This window comes from Carassius carassius, chromosome 10 (assembly GCF_963082965.1).
Source record: "Carassius carassius chromosome 10, fCarCar2.1, whole genome shotgun sequence".
In the NCBI taxonomy this organism is placed as follows: Eukaryota; Metazoa; Chordata; class Actinopteri; order Cypriniformes; family Cyprinidae; genus Carassius; species Carassius carassius.
The window spans coordinates 12,909,849-12,934,313 of NC_081764.1; the positions used below are offsets into that span (position 1 = coordinate 12,909,849).

Below are 24,465 nucleotides of genomic sequence, written 5' to 3' on the forward strand. Positions count from 1 at the left end.
ATTAATTAGTTTTTTTTTTTTATTGATTGACAGCACTAATTTTAAATAAAATAGAAGCAGACAAGCAGACAAAACATATGATGTCACTGATGCATAAAACAAAAACAGAAACTCACCGCGATGAGAGAGATTGCCATTGGCCCCTTGTATGCTGTTGCCGTGGGTGATGGTTGTAGATGTCTGTCTGTGATCTGCTGGCGTCTGGGTGGAGGTTGGCTGTTTCCTTGGCGATGTAGTGCTAGACTGAGTGGTCACTAGGGTTGAAGTGGCTGTGGAGTGTGTGGTGCTGGAATGAGTGGTGGTGCTAGGGCTGATGGTGGTTGTACTTGATACTGTAGCTGTAGGTGTAGTTGTGGAGATTGTACTGGTTGTTGTAGGAGTATCAGTGTTTGTAACTGGAGTGGTGGTTGTAGGAGTCACAGTAATAGAAGGTTCTGGTGTCGTAGAAGTGGTTGTACTTGCAGAAGTTGTCGTCTTGGGTTTGACTACAACAAACAAAACAGATATATGGAGATATATGGAGACATGTGCCTCCTAGAACTATAATAGAAACTTGAACTATAGTTGAAACTTCCTGTAAACCCTTCAGGACAATTTTTAACTCCCAGACATCAATCAGGTGACTTTTGTTTCTTTAAAGTGTGTAGTAAGCTTGATCTAGGGATCTGTATTTTGTTACCTGTCACACAGCGGCGCATGTCTGGGCCCAGTTCCATGTTGTCAGGACAGGCACACGTGTACTTGGGTGAGTGGTCTGTAATCTGAGGAGCTCTGAGGCACAGGTACTCACAGCCTCCATTGGGCAAACTCCCAATGTTGCATGTATCTGGAGCTTTTAGGGGGAAAAAAGTTTGGAAATAAAAGGTCCGCCATTTGTTTTCAGCCTTATTCACCTCAAAATTGGTTTCTATGTAACTACACAGAGCCATTTTTCACTAACAAGCTGCGCCAAACATGATCGAAATATGATCGTGTTTTTGCGCAGCTTGTCAGTGAACAACGGCTCTGTGTAGTAAATGCTGCTCCATGTGAAAGCGTGCAGGTGATGGAGATTTACTGCTGATTACAGAACCGGCTTTACTGACAAGATGCACATTAAATATCGCATGCATTTTATCGTGCAGCCCTAATGGCATCTCACAGTATATGCAAAAATCCACCAGAAAGCATACATTTTTGGCTTGAGGAATTGTTATATTTGTACTTAAAGATAATAATTTAATACATATGTTTTATGACCAGAAACTAGAATCATTCTTTTGATGTTATCATCATCAGTTGAACAATACAGAAATATACAGCAATGGAAATAAGTATGAAAGTGTAATTCTAAAAACACTACTCAAAAAGTTTTTTTTTTTTTACAGAATAATATTTTATGTGTAGTTCTTTTTTACACATTCTCATAAAGTCATGTTTTGCAGGGACGCATATTTCACTCTTGAGATACACTTCAGATACAAAAAGCGGTTGGATTCCATTCTCATCATTTCTTGTTCAGCATAAGTGTTTTCCTGCTTTTGTTTAGAGCAACGCTTAATTCTTTGATTTAGATTTAAATAGCACTTCTCATTTATTAATGTGAGGAGGCTGTAAATTGGTTCTTCTGTTGGCATGCTGTGCGTGGTCTATTTGTGATGAAAGGAAGAAAACAAAGAATCAAAATCAGCACACATTTACACTGCTTCTTTCACTTTCTCTGCCTGTCTCCAGAATAAAAAATTATATACTAATATACTATTCGACAAATGGACTGCTATTACTGGGGGAAAAAAATGGGAATCAGCAAAGATTTTCCTCTCATTATTATAACAATGCCAAAGAGGTGACACTGTGAAAATAATTCTGTTCAAGCATTGTTTCTATTAGCTCCTAAACAGGCATTCTTTTCTTTGCTGCTGTACCTTTGAGAAATGTATGCTTCACATATGACATTAACAACAAAGTTCTTCTTTTTTTTCTTTTTTTTTTTTATAGTTTCACTAAATTGTCTTTTTGGTCTGGGGAGGAAGTTGAGGGATTCCACAGCACATCAAAGTCTTTTATCTCAAAAGATCAGGAACAACTGGACTCCCATTGATAATGTGTTATAACATCTATCACTAGCTATTGAGCTCAATAGATAAAACAGACTGAAAGACACATTGCTTTACAAAAGTTTGAGGTCAGTAACATTTTTAAGAAATTAATTTGTTTATTCATCTAAAGGCACAGTAATTACACTACATTGTTGCACAAGAATTCTATTTCAAATATTGTTCTTTTGAACTTATTTATTTATTTTTTATTTTTCAACAAATACAGCTTTGCCATCACAGGAATGTATATAGTAATAGTATATATATTTTTAAATGTATTACAATATTAGTTATTTTAAATTGCAATAACGTTTCACTATCATTTCACAGTCTTTCCTGTATTTTTGTTTTAATTTAATAAATACAGCTATGGTGAGCATAATATTTTGAATGTTGGTGTAGGAGTAAAAAAACAAAACAGAAAAGAAAATGAATCTTTATTGGAAAAACTACCCTATTTTAAATTCACACTAATTCAAATGTAGTTAAAGGTGGGGTATGTATTTTTTCAAAAACACTTTAGAAAACTGAGTCGGGTCGAATACCAAAACAAACTTGTAGCCAATCAGCAGTAAGGGGCGTGTCTACTAATGATATGGAAGAGAGAGCACTCAGGATGGACTTTAGCCGAGCCAAGTGATGACAGAAAGATAAAGATGGCGGTTAAAAAAAAAAAACATTTACAGAACAAAAGGCGGCTTACATTAAGGTGAGAAGTAGGACCTGCAAATATCGGATCAGCTTTCCAGTGTTGGAGAGAACTCAAGGTCTGCGTATGGACACCGGGGTTGCTTTGTTTCTTCTCGATAGGTGAGTAACATTGGTTTTTCTTTGTTTCACAGAACTAATTTATGCTGGCTTTTGCTTGAATATGCTCATGTGTCATGTTTGCTTGTTTGTTCCTCTGCAATCGTATTGTCGTTCCCTTCAGCTATGACAAAGACACATTCATTTCCACAACCTATAAACCTGGAGCTTCTAAACATCCTCCACTGTCTGTTTCAAGCGTCAGCTCCCAAAGGGTGTCCGAAAAAGTAAGGTAATATGTTTAATACAGCAGAAAATAACAGCAGATTCCACAATAATCGTTGCCTGGGTTGTGTACGTATGTGTCGGGCAGAGCTATCAAAATAAGGGCGAGACCCTTTTGGGGTGGTGTTTTTTTTTTTTTTGTTGCTTGATTTGAAATACCAACATTGGCCACCAGAAATTACTTACCACACCTTTAAGTAAACGACTACATTTAACTAGTTACACTCTGACAATAGCCAGATTAGTCAGACACATGTAAAGTGATGTAAAGTGTATTTCACTTGTTTGTCACCTTGAGGCTGCCGGAGCTCGTGGAACACCACCACGTCCAGTGGGTTGTTGAGATGTTGAGCCAGCATTGCCACATCATGTCCTGTCAGCCGGTTTACACTGTAGATAGCCTCATCCTTCAAGTCTGTCCAGTAAACCCGGTCCTGTAGAAACACACAGAATGTGAATTCTGCACAAGCATGAGCTAACGCATTCCTGTGGTTCAACAATTACAGCATAGCACTAGCAATTAGCTAATACATAAACTGATAATATCTATATGTATATCTTGAATAGAATCTGCTTTGTATAAAAGAGTGGAGATGAGAATAAATGCAAATTGTAACAAGTGATGTGTCAGTTTTATGCCCAGTTTACACTTCTGTACATAAGCTTGGGGTCCGTAACATCAACAATAATGTTTTTGAAAGTAGTCTCTAATGCTAACAAAGACTGTATTTATTTGATCAAAAACACCGCAAAAAAATTAAAACTGTGAGGTTGTTATAAAAGTTAATTTTTTTTTACCTATTTTGATATATTTTAAAATGTAATTCATTCTTGTGACAGCTCAATTTTGAAATGTCTTCAAATTTAACAGAAATCATTCTGATTTGGTGCTCAAGTAACATTTCTTATTATTATCAATGTTGGGAACAGATGTGCTGCTTAACATTTTCTTTGGAAACTGATACAATTTATAGGAATTTAACTGAATAGACTAAATAGAAAGCTGAAAAGAACAGCGTTTATTTTAAATATATATTTTTCTGTAACAATGTAAAAGTATTTACTTCTGCTTTTGATCAATTTAATGCAACTTTTTAAATTTTTTTCTAATTTTCTTTTTTTTTTTTACTGACCCCAAATGGTTATCAAATATATAATAATAATTTAGTCACATCTTGTTTTACCTGAGGCATCAAGTGACTACTATTCACATTGTTCTTGGCTATTTTATTGTGAATCAGTGAAAGATGGATACCAATACACAGGACACAAAAGATCAAAATCAAGACAAATAATTCTAACCAACCAAGTATTATTCGGTAGGACATGTTTTTATTTTTTTCGATGTATGATGCAAGACACCGAAAAAGGAAAGAAAAGAGAGGAAAATGACAGTGAAGATAAAGGCTTCTGTGTCTTTTGGACCACAAAGGTTTTTCATCAGACTAATTAAAGCTCGCAGCTCTATCTCTCCTTTGTATCTTCACCTACATGAGCCTGAAAGCACACACTCCACTGTCTGACAATAGCACTTTCAACATTCTCCTCGCTTCTCCATCTGCCTCCTCTGATCAGTCCTTATCAGCAGCTACAGATTTATTGCAAATGTGAATGGTGAGATGGTCTGTTACTATGAGAACCTAAAATTCCATCTTCTTTTCAAACGGGGGCAGATATGGATGAGGAATTTCAGGAGGGGGTGGTTTTTGGGGTAATAAAAGAAAATTACAAGGGGGAGCTCGACAAAAAAAAAAAAAGTTCCAGAGCACTATGAATGCCCAAGTGGGTGACTGGCTTTGAGTATTAGAGGATGTTTACAGAGACGTGCTTTTTTGGAAAGGTCAGGCTGCTGGATCCCAGTGGATCTCGGTCAGGTGCTCCTGCTGGTGGCGGTTGATCAGTAGGACTCCTTATACTGCACTAGACAGCATTCAAATTCTGCCGCATTGCAGCTCTCATCTATCGTACGGGCCACAAAGGCACTATATCTGATATAGATAACAGCTTTAAACTATGACACAAAAGGCTGGCTTCTAACATCCAGGTCTGAAATTGGTACTCCTTGAGTGAGGGGAGCGTCTTTATTAAAACCTTTCATCAAAGTCTTCGCTGCATTTGGAAAGGAGCAACTATCCCTGTGGAACTGAATGGCTCTTGACATTTTCAATGCTTTCCACTAACCAATAAAATAATGTGAAAGCTGATGTGGAGATATTGGTCTGTTATGAGACAGGGCAATGTAAAGGTCACACATCGTCTGAAAAGGTGACAGGAAAATGGAGTAAATTTCTAATATGTAATTTGAGGTCTGCTATGTTGGAAGCTAATATGTGGTGTACAGCACTGACTTCTTTAAGACACTAAAATAATTCCCTTAGTTCAATCAAGCCCTCTGTCATAGCACATTAATTTACAGTAAAAATTTTAATTTTGTGAAGCATTATTACAACTCAAAATAACTGTGTTCTATTTTAATATACTTTAAAATGTAATTTATTCTGGGAATGGCAAAGCTGAATTTTCAGCATCATTACTCCAGTCTTCAGTGTTACATGATCCTTCAGAAATCATTCTAATATGCTGATTTGACGCGCAATAAACATTTCTTATTATTAGCAATTCTGAAAGCAGTTGTGCTGCTTAATATTTTGCGGAAGCCATGATACATGTTTTTCCTAATTCTTTAATGAACTGAAAGTTCAAAAGAACAGCATTCATATTTTATAACAATTTAAAAGTTTTTATTGTCACTTTTAAACAAATTAATGCTACCTTGCTGAATAAAATTTATATTTTTATTAACTATTAAAAAATCTTACTGATCCTAAATAAATAATATAATAAATAATACTATTCAATGAAATTATTATATTAATATTATTATCTCATTAACTTTCGGTTCTTCACATAAAGCTACTGTATGTCCCCTGAGGATGTGGAATATGGGGCACAAGTTATACTGACGACTTTCATGGTGTTCACGGTAAAATATTGAATGCCATATGTGTTTGTAATGACATAAATGATGGGGTGAAAACGGAAAAAGGCATTTAGAAGCTTCGATTTTCAATACTTAATGTTTTTTTGTTTACTTTTAAGCTGTCAACTGTCAAATCAAAATGTGTACTTGAATATTTTTTACACATTTACAAAACACTCACTTCAACAGCCAAGTGGAGAACTTTAGGAATACTTTAGGACCAGCCTCAAGTATACTGTGTCAAAGTAGCGGTTCATTTCACATGTGCCCTCGACAAAAGTAAAAGAATGAAGAAAACACATTGTTGTTTTTTTTCTAGAGTTGGGCCCGGGATGCCCTCTTACTGAGCTGGCTCATCGACTTGCCTGATGAAGGGCATTAGGTGATCTATTGTTTGGGCTGGGTCCTGCCTTTAGGCACCATAGAAGCCACCAAAGTAAAAATACTTTTTAATTTGGTTTGTTTCTTTAGCTGGTGCCAGCCACACAAATCTCTTGGCAAGTGTTACTGTCTCACAGTGAGAACCCTGTTCACCAACTACACCCTGTGTGCAGAAACATGTTTATGTGTGCATTATGAAGCCCAACTAAGCGCCATTAGTGCCTGCATGAATGAGTACCTCAGTAAATTATTTTATACATTTATTCACCTCAAAAAGAGTAAGAGCAAAGGGATGTCCGAGATGATCCATGGAGGACAGCAGAACTCTACGGTTGTCCCCATTCAGGTCCACACTGGAGATCAGATGGAGCTTGGAATCCACCCAGTAGAGTCGTCTACTAGACAGATCTGGAAGAGGAAAGAACATTTAATGGAACATATAAGTAGTCAATAATACAACAAATGCTTAATTTAACATGAGTGGTCAAAGCAAACATAGAATAGCGAGTAGTATCTGAAGGCATAATTTATATTTCAGTTCATATTCTATGATTTTTCATTATAAAGCTTTTTGTTTCTAAATTCTCAATTCTACCTTTTTTTGTCAATATATTCTTTTTCTATCCTTCTACCATAAATGTTTTTTTAAATGGCTTTCATGTTAAGTGAGCCAGAGAAATGATATATTGACAGCATTGCTTGAGCAATTCCATTTAGTTTTTCCCAAACTGACGGGTGATTGATGAGAAACAATGAAGGTGAATGATTCAAAGCCCTATTGGCCACAGGAGGCTGCTCTTCATTATTAACACTCTTTCCTCTCCTTCTGCCTCACTCTTTCTGTGTTTGTTTGGTCTTTCTCAATTCTAATGTTGTTTTTCTTTCTCTTGTATTTTGGTTGATGTCTCTGTCTCTTGTAAAGATGGCAAACGAAGCTCTCTCGTGTCTTGCTTTTTGGTATGATATGCTTTGTTTTACTCTCTGCTGTTTCTCTTTTATCTCTTGTTGTCTTTTCTGCTATTCTCCATTGTGTTCTTTATTTTGACTGTATTTGAAGGTGTGAATACTTTTTGATTTGAATGGGAAAAAGTGAATTGCAAAACTTTCAAATGGTGTTTTACCGAGCGCAATCCCATTGGGCCACTCGATCCTTTCTGAAACCAGAACCTGTCGATCAACCCCGTTCATTCCGGCTTTCTCAATCTTCGCCTGCGTTCCCCAGTCTGACCAGTACATGAACCTGAGGGGGTCAAAACAAACAAAATGTTCATGATCAGAATCATGGAGAGATCAAACCAGTGGTTCTCAATCTTTTTTGCTCCATTTTCAATATTTGAAGGCACCATGATTTATATATATTTTATTTATTTATTTATTTTTTCTACCCAATAAAATATTTCAAAGCTTGACATAACCACAAAATGTATTTTCATCATAAGAATGCCCATGGAGTAAATACGATTTCATTAATTTGCATGACCTTTCCAGGTCTAAAAATCACACTCCTAAAATTATGCTACCTCATAAATCCAAAATCTCTGTTTTTTTATAGAGAGATAAAAAAAATGTGAAATAAAAATAAGACATATCTAGATTTTTAGTTGTTTTAGCTTATTTTAATGCTAGCTTTGCCTTAATTTGATTTTGTTTTAAATAAACAAGATGGAGTTAAGTGGAAAATAAGGAAGCTCCAATGGCTTTGAAACTTACGCTCATCACCTGTCAGAAATCAAGATGAATTGGTGAGAGTATGATCATTAAAAATAGTCAGTATTAGGGGTGTGAATCTTTGGCAAGGCAGCGATTCGATTCGATTACGATTCATAGGTTTGATTCAATTCACAATTAAATTCGATTCGATTCGATTATACCGATTCGATTCTGCATTCTTTAAGTGCATTCATGGGATTATTTAAATGCTTCTACCAAATTCTTTGAATGCTTAGTCAGGGGGGCAAATTACAGTAGCATTTATGGTTAGAGAACCATAGGTTAGAAAAAAAAAAAAACCTTTTGTCCATTGTTAAATGATAGTTTAATGATGCGACATGGCATACGTAAAAATGTATGTAGGCCAAGTTTTTAAAAAAGAGCTTAAAGAGTATTATGTATAAGCTAACATTTTGTCACACCAGGGGCGTAGCCATAATTTCAGAAGTGACAGAAATGTCAAATACAATCATTTTATGTATGTAGCCTGTATAATAATAATAATAATAATAATAATAATAATTATAATTATTTTTTTTTTACAAGGAATTTTCTTCTTTTTTAATTACTTTTAATTAGCTGTAATAAATCAAATACACTGCTGGACAATAATCAATCATTTGTAATCGATATTTTTTTCCTAATGGCAATTTTATGATTGTTTTATATACTAGGCTACATTTAATTAGCAATTATTTAAATTTTCTGCACAGAATAAGGTAGAAAATATACTTTATAGTTTCTGTACTGTAATAAAAGTCAATTAGCACTGCATCATTCATAAATTGTTTGTGGGTTTCATCAGTTCATTCTGCTTTTATTCAGTTTAGCTGCAGATATAGCCTGGCACGTCTATGAGAGCGAGATCGCTTCTCTTTCAGTGTGAAAACGTCTTCATCTCTATTTAACTTTTCCTCTCCATCAGCAAATGATTCTGAGAGAAAACGTGCCAGATGTCTGTTTGCTAATGAAACAAACGCTAATTTCATGCATATTATCAGATAAATCTCGCGCTCTTATTTCAAGGTCGTTGTTAATGCTGTGGTTCCTTTTAAAAGTTTCCTTCGTATATTCGGTTCATCCGCATTGTTTAAAAACATTTATCATTCAATGGATCTGTGCGTATGATTTAGACACTTACATTTCTGCTCCGTCCATGCAATAAATACAGCTGTTGACGGCTCCGGTAACTCCTTCGGTAAGATGCAGAGAGCCATTGACAAACTACAGAAAAGTAAAACTACTTCACGTTAGCATTACTGGCCACGAGTCCTATAGATCACACGTCAGCTGCGTCAGAGACGAACGGAGCGCGAGCGCAATCCTGTGACAGTCTCAGTCGGTAAACAGTGGAGCGCGTGAAGGACAGATAAGAGGCACGATTCACGAACACTCTTCAAGGTCTCCATTAATTCGTGCATGTAGTAATTTAATGTGTATACATTTTGAAAGCATTGAATCGCTATAGAAATCAGGATTCATTCGATTCTTGGCATTTTGAATCGATTACTGTCCAAGATCAGCGGTTCACGATTCAAAAATCATGTTTCAAGATCGATGCATATGAATCGACAGGGTTTGTAATCGATGCATCGAGAAAACGAGTGAATCGTTACACCCCTAGTCAGTATACAGCTCCGGCCCTATAAGACTGAAGTGGGCTATCTACCCACAGGAAACAATTAGTTGGTATTCCCACCAGCTTGAGACTCATTTGCATGTTTTTCATGCTCTTCTACTTGTGTAAAATGGTGAAAAGACCCCTGAGGGGAAAGATTCATCACGATGAACGGCAGTAAAAGAAAATGACACATACGAAGTGAAGGAACCTTTGACAAGGCTTTCAAAAATCTTCATGTGTTGACATAGATCATGCAACGTACACCATAATTACATTATTCATTATTATTTAATGCAACAGAGGGTTAAAAAAAATTGGCGGGAGGAGGCTTAAAGTTTTCTTTAGGGTGTTGAGAACATGCACATTTTTAAATCAGCTGATTTGTACATTAAAAACGTTATATCGTTACCCTTGTCTTGGGTCAACGACGATGGCACGCGGTTCCCCAAGCTCTGTGTGGATCAACACCTTCCTCTTCTTGCCATCGCCAGTCGCCACAGAGATAGTTTTGTGCCCAGAGTCGGTCCAGTAGATGTTCTTATGGACCCAGTCCACTGCTAAGCCCTCTGGGGAATGTAGCGCAGTGTCTATGAGCGTGATCTGCTGAGAAGCATCACTGGCTTTGTTGATGTATGCGCTGAAGAGGAACAAGCACCCTGTTAATCTACATCCAAAGCATTTAAGCAGGTGTATCTATCTGTTCATAAACAATCACAAGATACTAGATGCATTCACAAGACTCAAGATGGTGAATAAGCATGACATTAATAGCTGACACTCCCAGCTGTTGTTTATCTACATATAGGCAGCAAATTGAAGCAACATCTGCATGTTTCTCAAAGAACAATTGTAGGATGAAATGGCTGTGACTTTTCCTGTCTCTGAAAGTTACAGTGACTTACAGTGAAGCCAGTTTGATTGCCCTTTGAAGCATGGTTAAATATGACGTGACTGATCTTATGATCTTGCACTCATGAGAAAGTGCCACTATCACTTTGGTGCTACCTTGGTTATTCGACAAAAGGGATTCCATTTGAATACGCCATATACATGTAGCTAATACCAAATGTGTTGCTACAAGCATTGACGCAAACACTAACAAAAATCCAGTAACATTTAGTGTTTTTGGCTTGTCTCCACCCAGGTGTTCCTTACAAATTAGCATATTTTCATGAAAACACAATACGGAAATAAAAGTTAACATTGTGTCTGTAATCTTTCTATATACACTACCATTTGAGGTCAGTAAATAAAAAAGACAAGAAAAATAAATTTATGCTTTTATTCATAAATGATGCATTAAATTTATAAAAAATGACTGTAAATCATTCCTAATGTCTATTTCATATAAATGTTGTTCTTTTCTATTCATCAAAGAATGAACAAAAAAATGTATCACGGTTACAAAAGTATTAAGCAGCACAGCTGTTTTCAACACTGATAAAATAAGAAATGTTTCTTGAACAACAAAGCAGCAAATTCAATGGTCTCTTAAGGATCATGTGACACTGAAGACTGGAGTAATGGTTAATGAAAATTCAGCTTCACTATTACAGGAATAAATTACATTTTAAAATAGATCTAAATATAAAATATTTCACATACTGTAGTACTGTTTTTACTGTTTGCAGTATTTTTGATCAAATAAATGCAGCTTTGGTGAGCATACCAAGACTTCTTTAAAAAAAACATTTTAAAAAAATCAGTGGTGTAACAGAAGTGTATTTTCGTTTTACTGACCATGCATTATTAAAAAGATTTAACATTTATAAACACTTACTAAAGTCTACTAAATATGGGAAAAGGCACACATTTCATAGAACGACCCACCTGTCACTGACAGTGAGGAGGTGGTTTCTGTTATAACCTGATCATTTTCCATTTGCAGTCACCTACTGCCTTTAACAGATGCTGCTTCAACAGCGATCAAAGTTGGCCCATCTCCCTTTATAAGGCCACAGGACTTTGAAATACTGTTCAGAGTGGATCTTAAGTGAATCAAAAGGACAGAGGCAATAGCAGTCAGGGAACATTTCTCTTGTGCTCTGACTAAGAGCACTATAAACAGGAACAGTTCTCCTGACTCCTTTCAAACACTGATGATTCGCAAATGAGACAAAACAAGAATAAAAAATAAAGAGCTCTGCATTTAAACAATAGTGACTAAACATGATAAGATGGTCAATATAATGTGACGTCAACCACTCAATGGCAGTTCTTTTTTTATATTCATTATACTGATAGTAATACTATACATATACAGTACATATATATATATACTACAGTTATGGACCATTTTATGGACCAATTTATCAGCGACATGACATTATTAAGAGTACTATAACACCATGACATCCTTACATTTCAGCAAATAATTCAGTAAAAAGCACACAATGTGACACAATCACTGCTAATCACTGATTTAATTTCACTGTAGGCAGGGCTAATTAGAACTACACAACAAAAATAATTATATATGATTGTGACGAGTGGGGCGGGGCCGAGGGACATGGGAGCGAGGCCGGTGGAGTGATTGGAGATGAGCTACACCTGTTCGACCCACCGGTCTCGAGGCCCACGGAGGAGATGGAAGGATATAAAACTGGAGCGACGACAGTGAAGGACGAGAGAGGACCAGGCCTGGGCGTTATTTTAGGTTTTGGTTTCATTTTGTGCGCACCAGTCGTCCGTGAGGGGCTGGTGCGCTGTTTTGTGTTTGTTTTGTAATTAAAGTTTCATTTTGATTGTCTGCCGGTTCCCGCCTCCTTCTTGCCGATGACTAGGAAGGTTTATCATTACAATGATAATATATATATATATATACATATATGTATATATGATATATAATAATATATGAATATTTACAAAACTTTCACTCTTCACATGATGCATCATGTCTGGTTTACGGCATGGTGTAACAAGTTAAAGTGAGTCACAACATTAATCTATCAACCCATATGCTGAAAGAGTGGTTTTGAGCTCTAATGCAAAAAAAGACTAAAAAAAAAAACTTCCTACTAACAGCACCGGTCAGATCAATAACAACATGCCGGTTCCAAGCGAACCGACGTGAGGATTGTTTAATGGCCCCAACAATGGCCCTTAAAATTGATATGTCTCATTTGAGGTTTCAGCTGTCAACAGACATCTACACTGCTGCGTCTTCACCGTAACCATCAATTCATGCCACTCTCTCTGTCAGGGACCACATGCATAAATTAAACTCCCTGCAGACAAGCAGTATTTCCACTGCTCTTCTAAATGGGTTTATAAAGTAATAATGACCTGTTGTATGTCGTTCCAACACAAGCCCTCCTGAGAGGAGTGGGGATGAGCAATGGGACGCATTATTGTGGGAGGTAAATTATGGGAAGCATATGGTGTGGTTGAAGTGATTTAGAGATGGTCCTAGAGGCTGATGTGAGTCAGAGTGATTCAGGAAGTGAGGTGGAGACCCAAGCATGACGGGGACATGAGATTAAAATAAACGACAGAGTGAAATATTTTTTTGTGACTACAGTGCCACATGATCCTTCAGAAATCATTCTAATGTGCTGATCTGGAAACATTTCTTATTATTGTCAATTTAAAAAAAAAAAAATTCAGGAGTTAAAAAGACCAGAACTTATTTGAGACAGAAATAATTTGTAACATTATGTCGGTTTTGTAGTAGCGTACATTGATATTCTTTATGTGTTATGAAAAAAATTTAATATATTCTAAGTAATGACACAAAAATTGTAATAAGTAAATAATAAAAAATGTAATAAATAAATGAATTCATCAATCTGAAAATGTCCTTTAAGAGTTTTTTTTTTTGAAGTTTATGCTTAATACAAGAAGAACAAAAAAAAGAGTTAACAAGATAAAAAATAAATAAAAAAACATTTATTTCAAGATATATTCTCTCAAAATAAGTGTTAATAAATTTTTAACATGTTTCCTTCTCAAATAAGTTGATCTTGTTTTGAGGATGTTTATGTCGGTCAATCACACCTAACAAAACTTGACTCAAGAAAAAATCTGTGAAATGTGCATGGAAGTAATTTCCTTCACAGCTCTCCATCCAAGATTCTTGTTGCTGTGAGAAAATTTCCAACAAGTCTATAGCAGCTGTTCTCATGCATTTAAATATCTGCCAGCTGAGAGGAGGTGGGAAGAGGTTCTCGAAAGAGGGTTTCAACACGGCACCGTCTCCTCCTGCCGGAGCGTTGAACACTAATTGCTAATTATCCTTTTAAAATAAAGATTAAACAGCTGTCAAGTTAGATAAATGGAACATGCCCTAATGTTGTGCATACCTAAAGATCTTGCGATGGTAGAGGTCACACCAGTACATCTTGTTGGTGGTCACGTCCACATCTAGGGCCACGGCGTTCTTCAGGATTGGCACTACCTGCGTATAGTCCTTCTTCAGCAGGTCAATGCGTCGGATCTCATGGCGGTTAGTAAACATAAGATATGGGCTCTTACCTATGAGGGGAACAGAAAAAGTTTCATCAGAGCACTTGTTATCTTGGGATCCTCCCAACAGATGACTGAACTGACAAATCAATCAATAATAGGCCATTTTGAGACAATCAACATCAGCAAAATCTTTAAAAATAGGACACAGAAGTTCAAATGAGATTTCTTTAACTTCTCAATTTTCAATTCACCTTGATAAACTGTGACTTTTGCTTATTAGAGAAAAAAGAGAGCAGAACTCTCACATGTATCCCCTTTTGTTTGAGAAGAGATCGTAATGTCAAGATCACATTTATGATAAATGTAAGATACCAAATTCTACAAAGTCAAAAAAAAAAGTAGACTAGGACTAGTGGCTTTTTTTTATTTTATGAAAAATATAAACCTTTAGTGTTTCATTCTGTACTGTATTGTTAATTATTATAACTATGCAATTAAGCAAATTCAAATAATTCCAACTATTAAAAAAAAAAAAAAAACTCAAATTTTTCTCATACACTTGAAAAACTAAATTATCTGGACTATACCATTCATGTTCATTTTATAGCTCTTTAGTCTTACTGTATTCTACCAATTGTTTAATTTGTCTTTTTTTCTCTCTTAAGGAATTTTTAGAATTAATCTCTGGGACAAAGTTGAGGTTTAAATAAATCATTGCTGAGAACTCAAATAATAAAATAATTTAATTCCAAAATCTACCAACAAATGACTTGTTGGATTCAACTGTTGCACATATCAGTGCACATATAGGGGAGAGAGCAAAGGATAGTTATTTGATTTATTGACGTTTTTGTTTCAATTCAAGATTGTGTGTGTGTGTGTGTGTGTGTTTGCTCTCATATTTGCCTTACCCCAATTACTTACCGGTATCATTTTACTTTTCAAACTGTAATCAATGGGTAAAGGTCTTCATGTAATTCATCTAAACATTCGCAGTTTAGTTCCTAAAATTGATCAACTAAGGGCATGGCTTGTTTATAATAAACCCAATATTATAACTTTATCTGAAACATGGCTAAATGAAAATATAGCAGACTACAATGTTAAACTGGACAACTACATCATATATAGTTGTAGGCAGTGTTGGGGAGTAACTAGTTACATGTAACGGCGTTACGTAATTTAATTACAAAATTATTGTAACTGTAATTAGTTACAGTTACTACGAAAAAATGAGTAATTAAATTACAGTTACTTATGAAATTTTTAACGATTACAAAGGGGATTACATTTGAATATTTACACGCATCCACATACAGATTTAACTGATTTCTTTCCCAAATTGCACTGACTATTCTGAGACATACCGCCCTGATAATTTCCGGGATGCGGAAATACAGTCTGGTTCGTAGAATCCAGTCATAAAAACGGAATGCCTGACGGAATATGCCACATTTTGGATGACTAAATCAAAAGTAGGTCAGTACACTTGAATCAAAACATGACATGGACTAGTGTCTGTGAATATTAAGCCCCAAAAATGCAATATATGACTTGCACATTCTGCGTGTCTGTGGAAATCAGGCGCGGACTGAACACCGGGAGAACCGGGACAATTCCCGGTGACCTGGCAGCCGATTTTGCCCCACTATTTAATATCATTATTGTATAATTGCCTGCCGAATGTACTAAAGCGATCATTTGCGAATCCGCCATTTGGTAATTAAATCTCTAATGAGTCATGAATTGTTAGTCATGACTCGCGCGCTCTCCGCGCCTCCGCCAAACGGTTTGGATCAGACTCCGAGTAATCAATGAGAGAGAGAGAGAGAGAGAGAGAGAGAGAGAGAGAGAGAGAGAGAGAGAGAGAGAGAGAGAGAGAGAGAGAAAGAGAAAGAATAGAGTGGACAGCTGGAGCAGAGAAGCAGAACTACTGTTCAGGGTTTCAGGTCAGTTTCATCTGTAAAGATGCTTTTTTGTCTTTGTTTTTTTATTTATTTAATCAAGCAGCAGCACGTTGCTAATCAGTCATCACTCAAAATACTATATAAAGGACATCATTATTATCTGTTGTAATGATACAGTAGTAATTTAGCTGAAAAAAATTCAGATTTTTTTTATAGGTTTAGGGGGAGCTATGACAGACAACAACACAACCCTTACGAAAATTAACGTTTTAATATTTAACTATAAATCCAGAGAAAATGGTTACTATTGTTTAACTGTGATAACCAAAAATGTAAAATTATTTTACAAATGTATTTATTTAAAAATAAATACAAATCCATTTGCAAAAAAAAAATAAATAAAATAAATTACTCAAGGTTATTTTACTTTTATATAGGCTAATAAAAGCATGGTTAATTTTTGTAAGGGAAGAATATGGATTATATATAGGATTTTTCTATAAAGATATTGTAGTATTGTAGAGAGTATTGTATTGTAAAGTATAGTTTTGTTCAATCTTGAGTATTAAAGTCATGAGAGAGATGCATAACAGGGCAAAATAAAGAAACTGAAGAGAAAAATGGAAGTGAAGGTGCAGTTCAGGAGAGAACTTTTGATTATTTTGCATGTCCCCAAATTAAAGATTTAAAATAGATAAAAAATAGTTTTGTCCATGAATTTGTTTGTATGAGTTTGAATTTTCCAGTCTGAATTTTTTTCCCAGTCCTTCCCTCCTGTAAATTAATGGCAAAGACATGGTTTCATTTACTAGACATAGGCCTGCTGAAGCTCGTGGTGTTTTCAACCTCTGCTGCCTCAATATAGGAGTACACGAGCACATAAACATAATTTCTAGAACTGCTCTGTGTCACTTCATGTGCATTTTACTTATTTTGAGAAAACTATCATCATATACAAAGAGACAGCAGTTTAAAAGAAACACCAATGTTTAGGATTTTATTACACAGAATACGTCACATGCTTATTAGATAACTGTATTTAAGTTGATGTATATGCTTTTATTTATTATTCTTTAATTTTCACAAATTTACAAAAGTAATCAAAAAGTACTCAAAAGTAATTAGTTACATTACTTTAATAAAGTAATTGAAAAAGTTACACTACTATTACATTTTAAACAGGGTAACTTGTAATCTGTAACCTATTACATTTCCAAAGTAACCTTCCCAACACTGGTTGTAGGTTAGATAGAGGAACCAGGGGAGGTGGGGTCGCCACTTACATTTCATCAAATCTGAAATCACAATTAATTACTCCTAAAGTTGAGCCTGAGCTTTTTGAAGGTATCTTTGTCAAGGTTATTCTTCATGAAATTAAACAATTAATAATTGGTAATATATATCGCCCACCAACATCGCCAAAGTTAGACATCCTAGCCACTGTTTCATCGTTTGGTGACTCATCAGAAATTGTGCTGTTGGGGGACTTTAATTTAAACTGGACAGATCCTTGTACTCTCACGGAACGTAACCTGTTCAATGGTTCAAATTTTACACAGGTTATTAAAGAGCCTACAAGAATCAGTCCAAGTTGTAAATCTCTTTTGGACTGGATATTAGTCACTCACCCCAACAGAATAATCAAATCTGGTGTTCTCTCTGATTGTTTCAGCGACCATTCTATCATATATTGCACTTGGAAAATTTCAACTCCCCATCTTCCTCCGAAATATATTAGGATCCATGACATGAAATCATTTAACAGTGATTTATTTATAAATGATGTGAGTAGGATAAATTGGAATAGACTTAGCCTTATTCCCGACGTGGAAGCTGCTTGGAATTTCTTTTAAACAGAATTTGTGCAAGTTATTGATAAGCATGCCCCATGGACAACTTAAAGGTCAAAGGTCATCATCTACCTTGGGTAAATGGGGACCTTATCAGTCTGTTTAAGCAGAGGGACAGGGCGTGGAATAAACATAAATATACTAATCTTCCTGGCGATTGGGAGGAATATAAACGGCTACGAAATATGTGCACCACCCAAACAAGAAATGCGAAAGCCAATTACTACAGAAATAGCTTGTCAAATGACTTCAGTAATCCTAAACAAGTTTGGAAAAAAATGAAAACACTACTTGGTAAGTCTAATAGTACAATGAGCAACATGACAATAAACAATGAAATTGTTAATGATCCAGCAGCGATCTCCAACGCATTTAGTTTGCATTTCTCCCAAACTCTGCAGGTACAGTCATCTACCTTTCTTCCTGAGCCGACTGTAAATTCTCAGCCTTTCCATAGCTCTTTCACATTTCGACAAGCTAGCTCAGCTGATGTCCAGCTGGCCATTAGCACGCTATCCTCTAGTAGTGGACCTGGCCCTGATGGCATTGAGGGTAAGTTTATAAAATTTTCTTCATATGTCTTATCCTCTCCATTGGCTACGCTCTTTAATTTGTCATTTCTAACCCATGAAGTGCCTTTGGCATGGAAGTGTACCAAAGTCATTCCATTGCATAAAGGAGGTGACATTCAAAATATGAACAATTACAGACCGATCTCAATAATTAATAGTATTGTGAAAATTTATGAGAAAATTATCTTCGATCAATTATTTAATTATCTCTCTAATAACGACTTACTATCTCAATGCCAGTCAGGTTTCAGGAAACACTTCTCAACTACCACTGCTCTCTTGAAATTTACGAATGATATTTTTTCTAGTATTGATAATAATATCTGTACTGGTGCCATCTTTTTAGATCTCACAAAAGCATTTGATTTAGTAGATCATTATCTGCTCCTGGATAAATTATATTCAATTGGCCTTTCCCGTTCATCTCTGTTATGGTTTAACTCATATTTTCATCACCGTCGCCAGTGTGTGTCCTTCAGGGGCAGTCAGTCGAATTATATAGGGGTAGATAAAGGCATACCTCAGGGTTCTTCGCTTGGGCCTTTGTTATTTTCAATTTTTATTAATGACTTGCCACTGTGCTGTTCAGGATGTGATATTCATCTTTATGCAGATGATACAATTATTTACTGCTCTAAACCAAACATTTCTGACATTAATTATTCTTTACAACATGATTTTGATTCTGTACAGCAGTGGCTGTCATTTAATAAACTTCTGCTGAATAAATCAAAATCTTACTCTATGCTTTTCCAGAAGAATGATAGAAATAATCTTCATTTGCATTTTCTGGATTCTTCTCCTCTAGAGCCAACCGAAAAATTTAAATATCTTGGTGTTTGGCTAGAAACTGATCTCTCATTCAAGGCTCATATACATGCGCTTAATAACAAGCTTAGCTTTCGTCTTAAAGCATTATATCAATCGATAGACTGCTTTAACTTTCAGGTTAGGAAAAGAATAGTCTCTCAGTTGCTGCTACCTATTCTGGACTATGCTGATACTATATATGCTAACACTACTGCCACTCGTCTACATTCTCTTGATGTGGTATATAACAGCCTGTGCCGATTCGTCCTTCGCTGCCCCTATAGGACTCATCATTGTGTGATGTATGAACAGCTGTCCTGGCTTGCACCCTCAGCCAGAAGACAATATCATTGGCTTCAGCTTATTTTTAAAAGTATTTACTTTCAATATCCATATTATTTATCACAATATCTTGTGCCTTTTAGTTCACAGTATAGCCTTCGTCACAACGAACAGATCTTCTTTACTGTCCCTAGAGTTAAGAGAGAAATTGGGAAATATGCTTTCTGTGTCAGAGCCCCACGTGACTGGAACAGCCTTCCTGCATCTATTCGCTCGCTTACGTCTTTTCATTTGTTCCGAACTGCTTTGTTAACACATCTTCAGAATACTTGTCTATGTTTCTAGCATTTCAGACTTACAGTTGCATCGATATGTGTGTATATATGTACACTGGGTAGGTAAAGTGAGAACTTGTGTGTGTGTGTGTATATGTATGTGTGTTTGTATGTTGGGTGAGAATGAGAGAGTGTGTTAAGATTATTATTATTAGTGTATAATTTTTTTGATTGCATCTACTCTGCTGCTTTGCTGTTCTGTTCTATTCTGAGGACCCCCATGAAAACGAGATGATTCATCTCATGGGGTTTATCCTCTAATAAATGTTCATAAATAAATAAGTATGTGCTACAGGGTAAAGGTAACAAAACACTAAAAATTTAATGATTAAAATGCTCCCAGAGGAGAAGAATATTTTATCATTTAAATAATTACACTTGCCGAAAAGCAAATGTTGTAAGAATGAAGCTAATGAGAGCTGGCACTTCAAGTATTGCAGCAAAAAAAAAAAAAAAAAAAAAAAACAGCAGTCTTCTCAGATGGGTAAACACACTAGGGCATATTATATTTAAACAAGCATAGGGGCTGATTTGGACTCTAATTAGAAAGGCATACTTATGAAAAGAAAAAATATAACCAATATGACTTGCACAAGTGCACCCATTTGTATGCGTAAAATCACTGACTGAAATTTTTGATTGCTTATTTCATTTGCAGAGTAAACACAAGTGTGTGTTTGTGTGTTTCTAAACTGCAGCATTTGGTTTACTCATGAATGGTGTGTGAGCCAGCAGTGCACCTGCAGACCATGATTCAGGTTTCCAGGTTACGGACATGTGGCCAAAATGGTTCTGACAGTTTCCCGGATATTACCTTGCACTGTGGTGTGTATGCAGATGAGTGAGTGTGTGTGTGCTGCTGGGGAGCTTAGTCACTGCGATTTGGTTGGTGCTCAGTCATGCCAACACAGAGTATCACTAACCCTATTAGTTTATCCGCTATGTAGCAGCAAGGGAGGCCCCCCCCCCCCAAAACCTACTTGTAATAGGTGTAATTCATTTTCATCCTGTCACCTGCTCATTTTCATCCTGTCACCAAAAAAACTACGTTCCTGAGGAAAAATCAGTTTTCTCAACCCTCACTGTACCTTTCTTGTGCCCTCTATTATACTTTCATTTAGTTTTTCATCTCTAATAAGCTCACTGCATCCAGATATCTCATGGTTTGTATTACTGTAGAGGATATAATGTGATTTGGGTACTTCTTTTGCTCCTTTTACTCTCTAAGGTATGCTGACAGGGATAGAGATTTCAAGCAAAAAGCAACAAGAAGTCTTTTTTTTCTCTTTTTTTATAATTAAAATTATTTAAAAAAGTGAAAGCTTATTTTTATTCATTCATGCAACATACAGTACAGTATAAAACAGTAATGCCAATAAATCTTCACCTTTATGCAAATAACCTTCATGGAATAAGGAATGTGTACTAGCTACACACAGCACAAAGACCCGATTTGGTTATTTATGTCCAAAGTGTAAATGGTTGATTACCTGGACTACAATTTGGTGAGGTCATGGTTGATTTGGTAGACTATCTTGGTCAACTTGGTTGGTTCTGGTAGACTATTATGCCTAAGCTGGTGGAAACACATGGTCTGGATTCCAGAACCAACTTCAACTTTGGCTGGTTTTATAATATGGTTTTTAACTTAACCATCTGGTAATGTAATGTGATGGCTGAATTAAAGAGTTAAATAAAAAAATAAAAAAATACTGACCTCAAACTTTTGAACAGTAATTATAGTAGAAGAAAAATACACTAACTGAATGACTCATTTCATCCACTGGCCAAACCAGACAATCCACAAACATTAGATTCACATATACCTTGATGTTTTTCTATATCTATTTAAAACCTGAGAACAGTTTTGGGGAATTTCAGGTTTGGGACAAGTTCACAGAGAATAGTTTAACTGTCCTATCAGCAAAAGCTTCCCTCACAAGACTGTATGATCCACAGATGGCCAAGTGTTAGAAACAAATAAAAGACAACCAGAGTGCAAAAAAAAGGGAATAGTGTAGGGGGTGAAGGAGAGGGAGACAGTGAGCGAGCATGATGAGCAGCAGGTGCTGCGTGGCCAGATGTCACTGTGAGAGTGCAGAAACAGCACTCAGGTTTGGCAATGATGAAGGGGATGGGGATGAGATCTCATGTCTCTGTTATTCTCTTCCTCCCTGCCTCCCTCATTCCCTCAGCAACTATCTCTCACTCTTTCATACTTGATCTGGTCTAAGCCAAATAGCGCTTTTGCTGAGGCACTGAGCAGTGCTTGTGGGCTGGACAGGTGGATGGAAAGCCCGTCCAGATTGCGTTGGAGAAAGAGTGTTTCCTGCTGCACTTCAGAAAGCCCTTATGGACCACTGTATTGTCAGCAAATATTTTCATTTTCAGCAAGAGTCAGGATTCAGTCATTCTTACCCATCTGCTGGAATTATCAATCTTAGAAAGTGAGGGTGAGAGAGAGAAAAAGAAACCGATAGAGAGAGAGAGACACAGCAATGTTACTTCCTGCTTCATCTGAGCTGCAATTACATTAACATATAACATGCTGATCATCTTTGGTGTCATGACAAATACTTTTGAGAAACACATAAATCAGCACTTTCTCAGATGGCCATATGTGCTCTAAGCATCTTCATTCTGAAGGTGATACACCGCTGACTAAAGGGTTTTTTTTAAGCTAAAGGCCATGAACTCTTAAAGAGCCTTGATCCTATTTTACGAAGGACTTAATAAAACATGTTATTTTAATCCGTAAAACATGCTGAAGTGTCAAGAATAAGGTATATTATGCGACAGTGGCGGTTCTACACGGAGGCCTAGGGAGGCCCGTGCCTCTGTAGACATGTCCCTGGCCACCCCCTTGCTAAAAAAAAAGTAATATGATTTCACACGTGAGCGCCAAAAGCGGAACTAATGTGACGCAACGTTCTACACGGTTAAATTAGTGCAGCGCACCCAAACACTTAGGAACTTAATCATATTCAGGGATGCAAACATCGCGCTTTTCGGCGCCTCCCGTTTTTTTTCACATCAGTTTGGGTGACTTGGGCCTGATTATAATTTCTTAAAGTCATCTGAAGCAATTCCATAGCTTAATGTTATGGACAGAAGACTATTTACATCATTAAATTAAAGTTTATGGAAACCTTGTTTTCCCTCCTCTGCGGCTGTCAATCATTCTCCATTCAGTATTCAAATAGCGCGCACCTCCTCCATTTACAGCAGGATGCATGGTAAAACTCTCTCCAATATTATATACTCACATTATAATGCTTGATCTGTAGATAAAAAGGCTGTGGATTTGCATAAAATTACTTTATTTCGTGTATTTCTATTTTATGTTTGTTGCTGTTTTTAAAAGACTCGCTTGTGCCTGTTAGATCACACACATGTTTTAAAAGCCATAAACGTTTAAAATCACTTTGTGAGCTCAGTTTTGAAGCGTTTCATATTATCATGGTTTTGCACACTGAAAGATTATTAAAAGCTTATTACATTTTTAACCTGCACAATACATTTAAAATAAGCATAATTTAATTGTATATTATTTCTGTGTAGTGTAGTGTAAGCATTATAAATATATACACTTCTGAATTCTTGACATTCATATATAAATATTAAATTGTGAAATGTATGATTGCCTGATTGAATTTTATAAGAGTACTTATAGTAATTTGTTTTTATTAACATGTTTAGATTGTGTAAAATTACTGTGTAGATTTTTTCTACAAGAATTACTTTTTGTATTTATTTGCATTACATTTAAATAAAATATGTTGCCATTTTTAATGTGCCCCTCTGGTTAAACACTGGCCCCTCCTTGGCCCCCCTAGTAAAATTTGTCTAGAACCGCCACTGTTATGCAACCTAACTCCATAGATTTCTTAATTTAGCATTTTTACCCAATTTATTGTATTTTTTGCTACAAGCTGTATCAAATAAAACTACAAAAATAACAGAATCATTTGAGATGTTACTAAAAAGTAAATGGTAGTAGGTGGTTGCAAACAGGTAAGGTATTGACAAATGTTGTTACTGTTATTAACAAAAGCACAATATATTTTAATGAATATATATATATATATATATATATATATATATATATAATTATTATTATTATTATTGTTAACAATAACTATTAAAATTATGCATACTTACTGTATATACCTGTTATTTTATTATTCTAAATAATAATAATACAAATGATTATCATTCAATATTAATTGTGTACATTACTCATATTTATTGTTTAAATGTTGTTAATAATAACAATAACTATTATTATTATTATTATTATTAACAATAAATTTTCAAAATGCACACTGCTTTCTAACTGTTGCTAATAATTAAATAATCAAATGTTTTTTTTAATATTGTGTCAAAATGCAAAAAAAGAAAATAAAAAGTTCTTAATCTTAATCTTAATCATTTATCAGTATCTGCATTGCCATAAATCTTTAAACAATTATACTGGTCAAACTCTTTACAATACACCAT

General features: G+C 35.6%; 1 protein-coding gene across 9 annotated transcripts in view; it reads right to left on the minus strand.

Annotated features, from left to right (window-relative positions):
- LOC132151816 (low-density lipoprotein receptor-related protein 8-like) overlaps nucleotides 1-24,465 on the minus strand; it is a 196,354-nt gene that overhangs the window by 15,380 nt on the left and 156,509 nt on the right. For 6 of the 9 annotated variants that reach the window (XR_009436444.1, XM_059560204.1, XM_059560203.1 and 3 more), the window contains exons 10-16: nucleotides 14,104-14,275; nucleotides 10,212-10,439; nucleotides 7,593-7,711; nucleotides 6,740-6,879; nucleotides 3,403-3,544; nucleotides 680-832; nucleotides 117-485 (exon numbers count right to left, since the gene is read on the minus strand). Coding sequence is in view for 8 of the 9 variants with exons in the window: in XM_059560204.1 (XP_059416187.1) it covers nucleotides 117-485; nucleotides 680-832; nucleotides 3,403-3,544; nucleotides 6,740-6,879; nucleotides 7,593-7,711; nucleotides 10,212-10,439; nucleotides 14,104-14,275 (1,323 nt within the window). In the remaining variant the exon portion in view is untranslated. The remainder of the gene's footprint in view (nucleotides 1-116; nucleotides 486-679; nucleotides 833-3,402; nucleotides 3,545-6,739; nucleotides 6,880-7,592; nucleotides 7,712-10,211; nucleotides 10,440-14,103; nucleotides 14,276-24,465) is intronic. The other 3 variants (XM_059560207.1, XM_059560206.1, XM_059560205.1) reach the window with 1 other exon arrangement.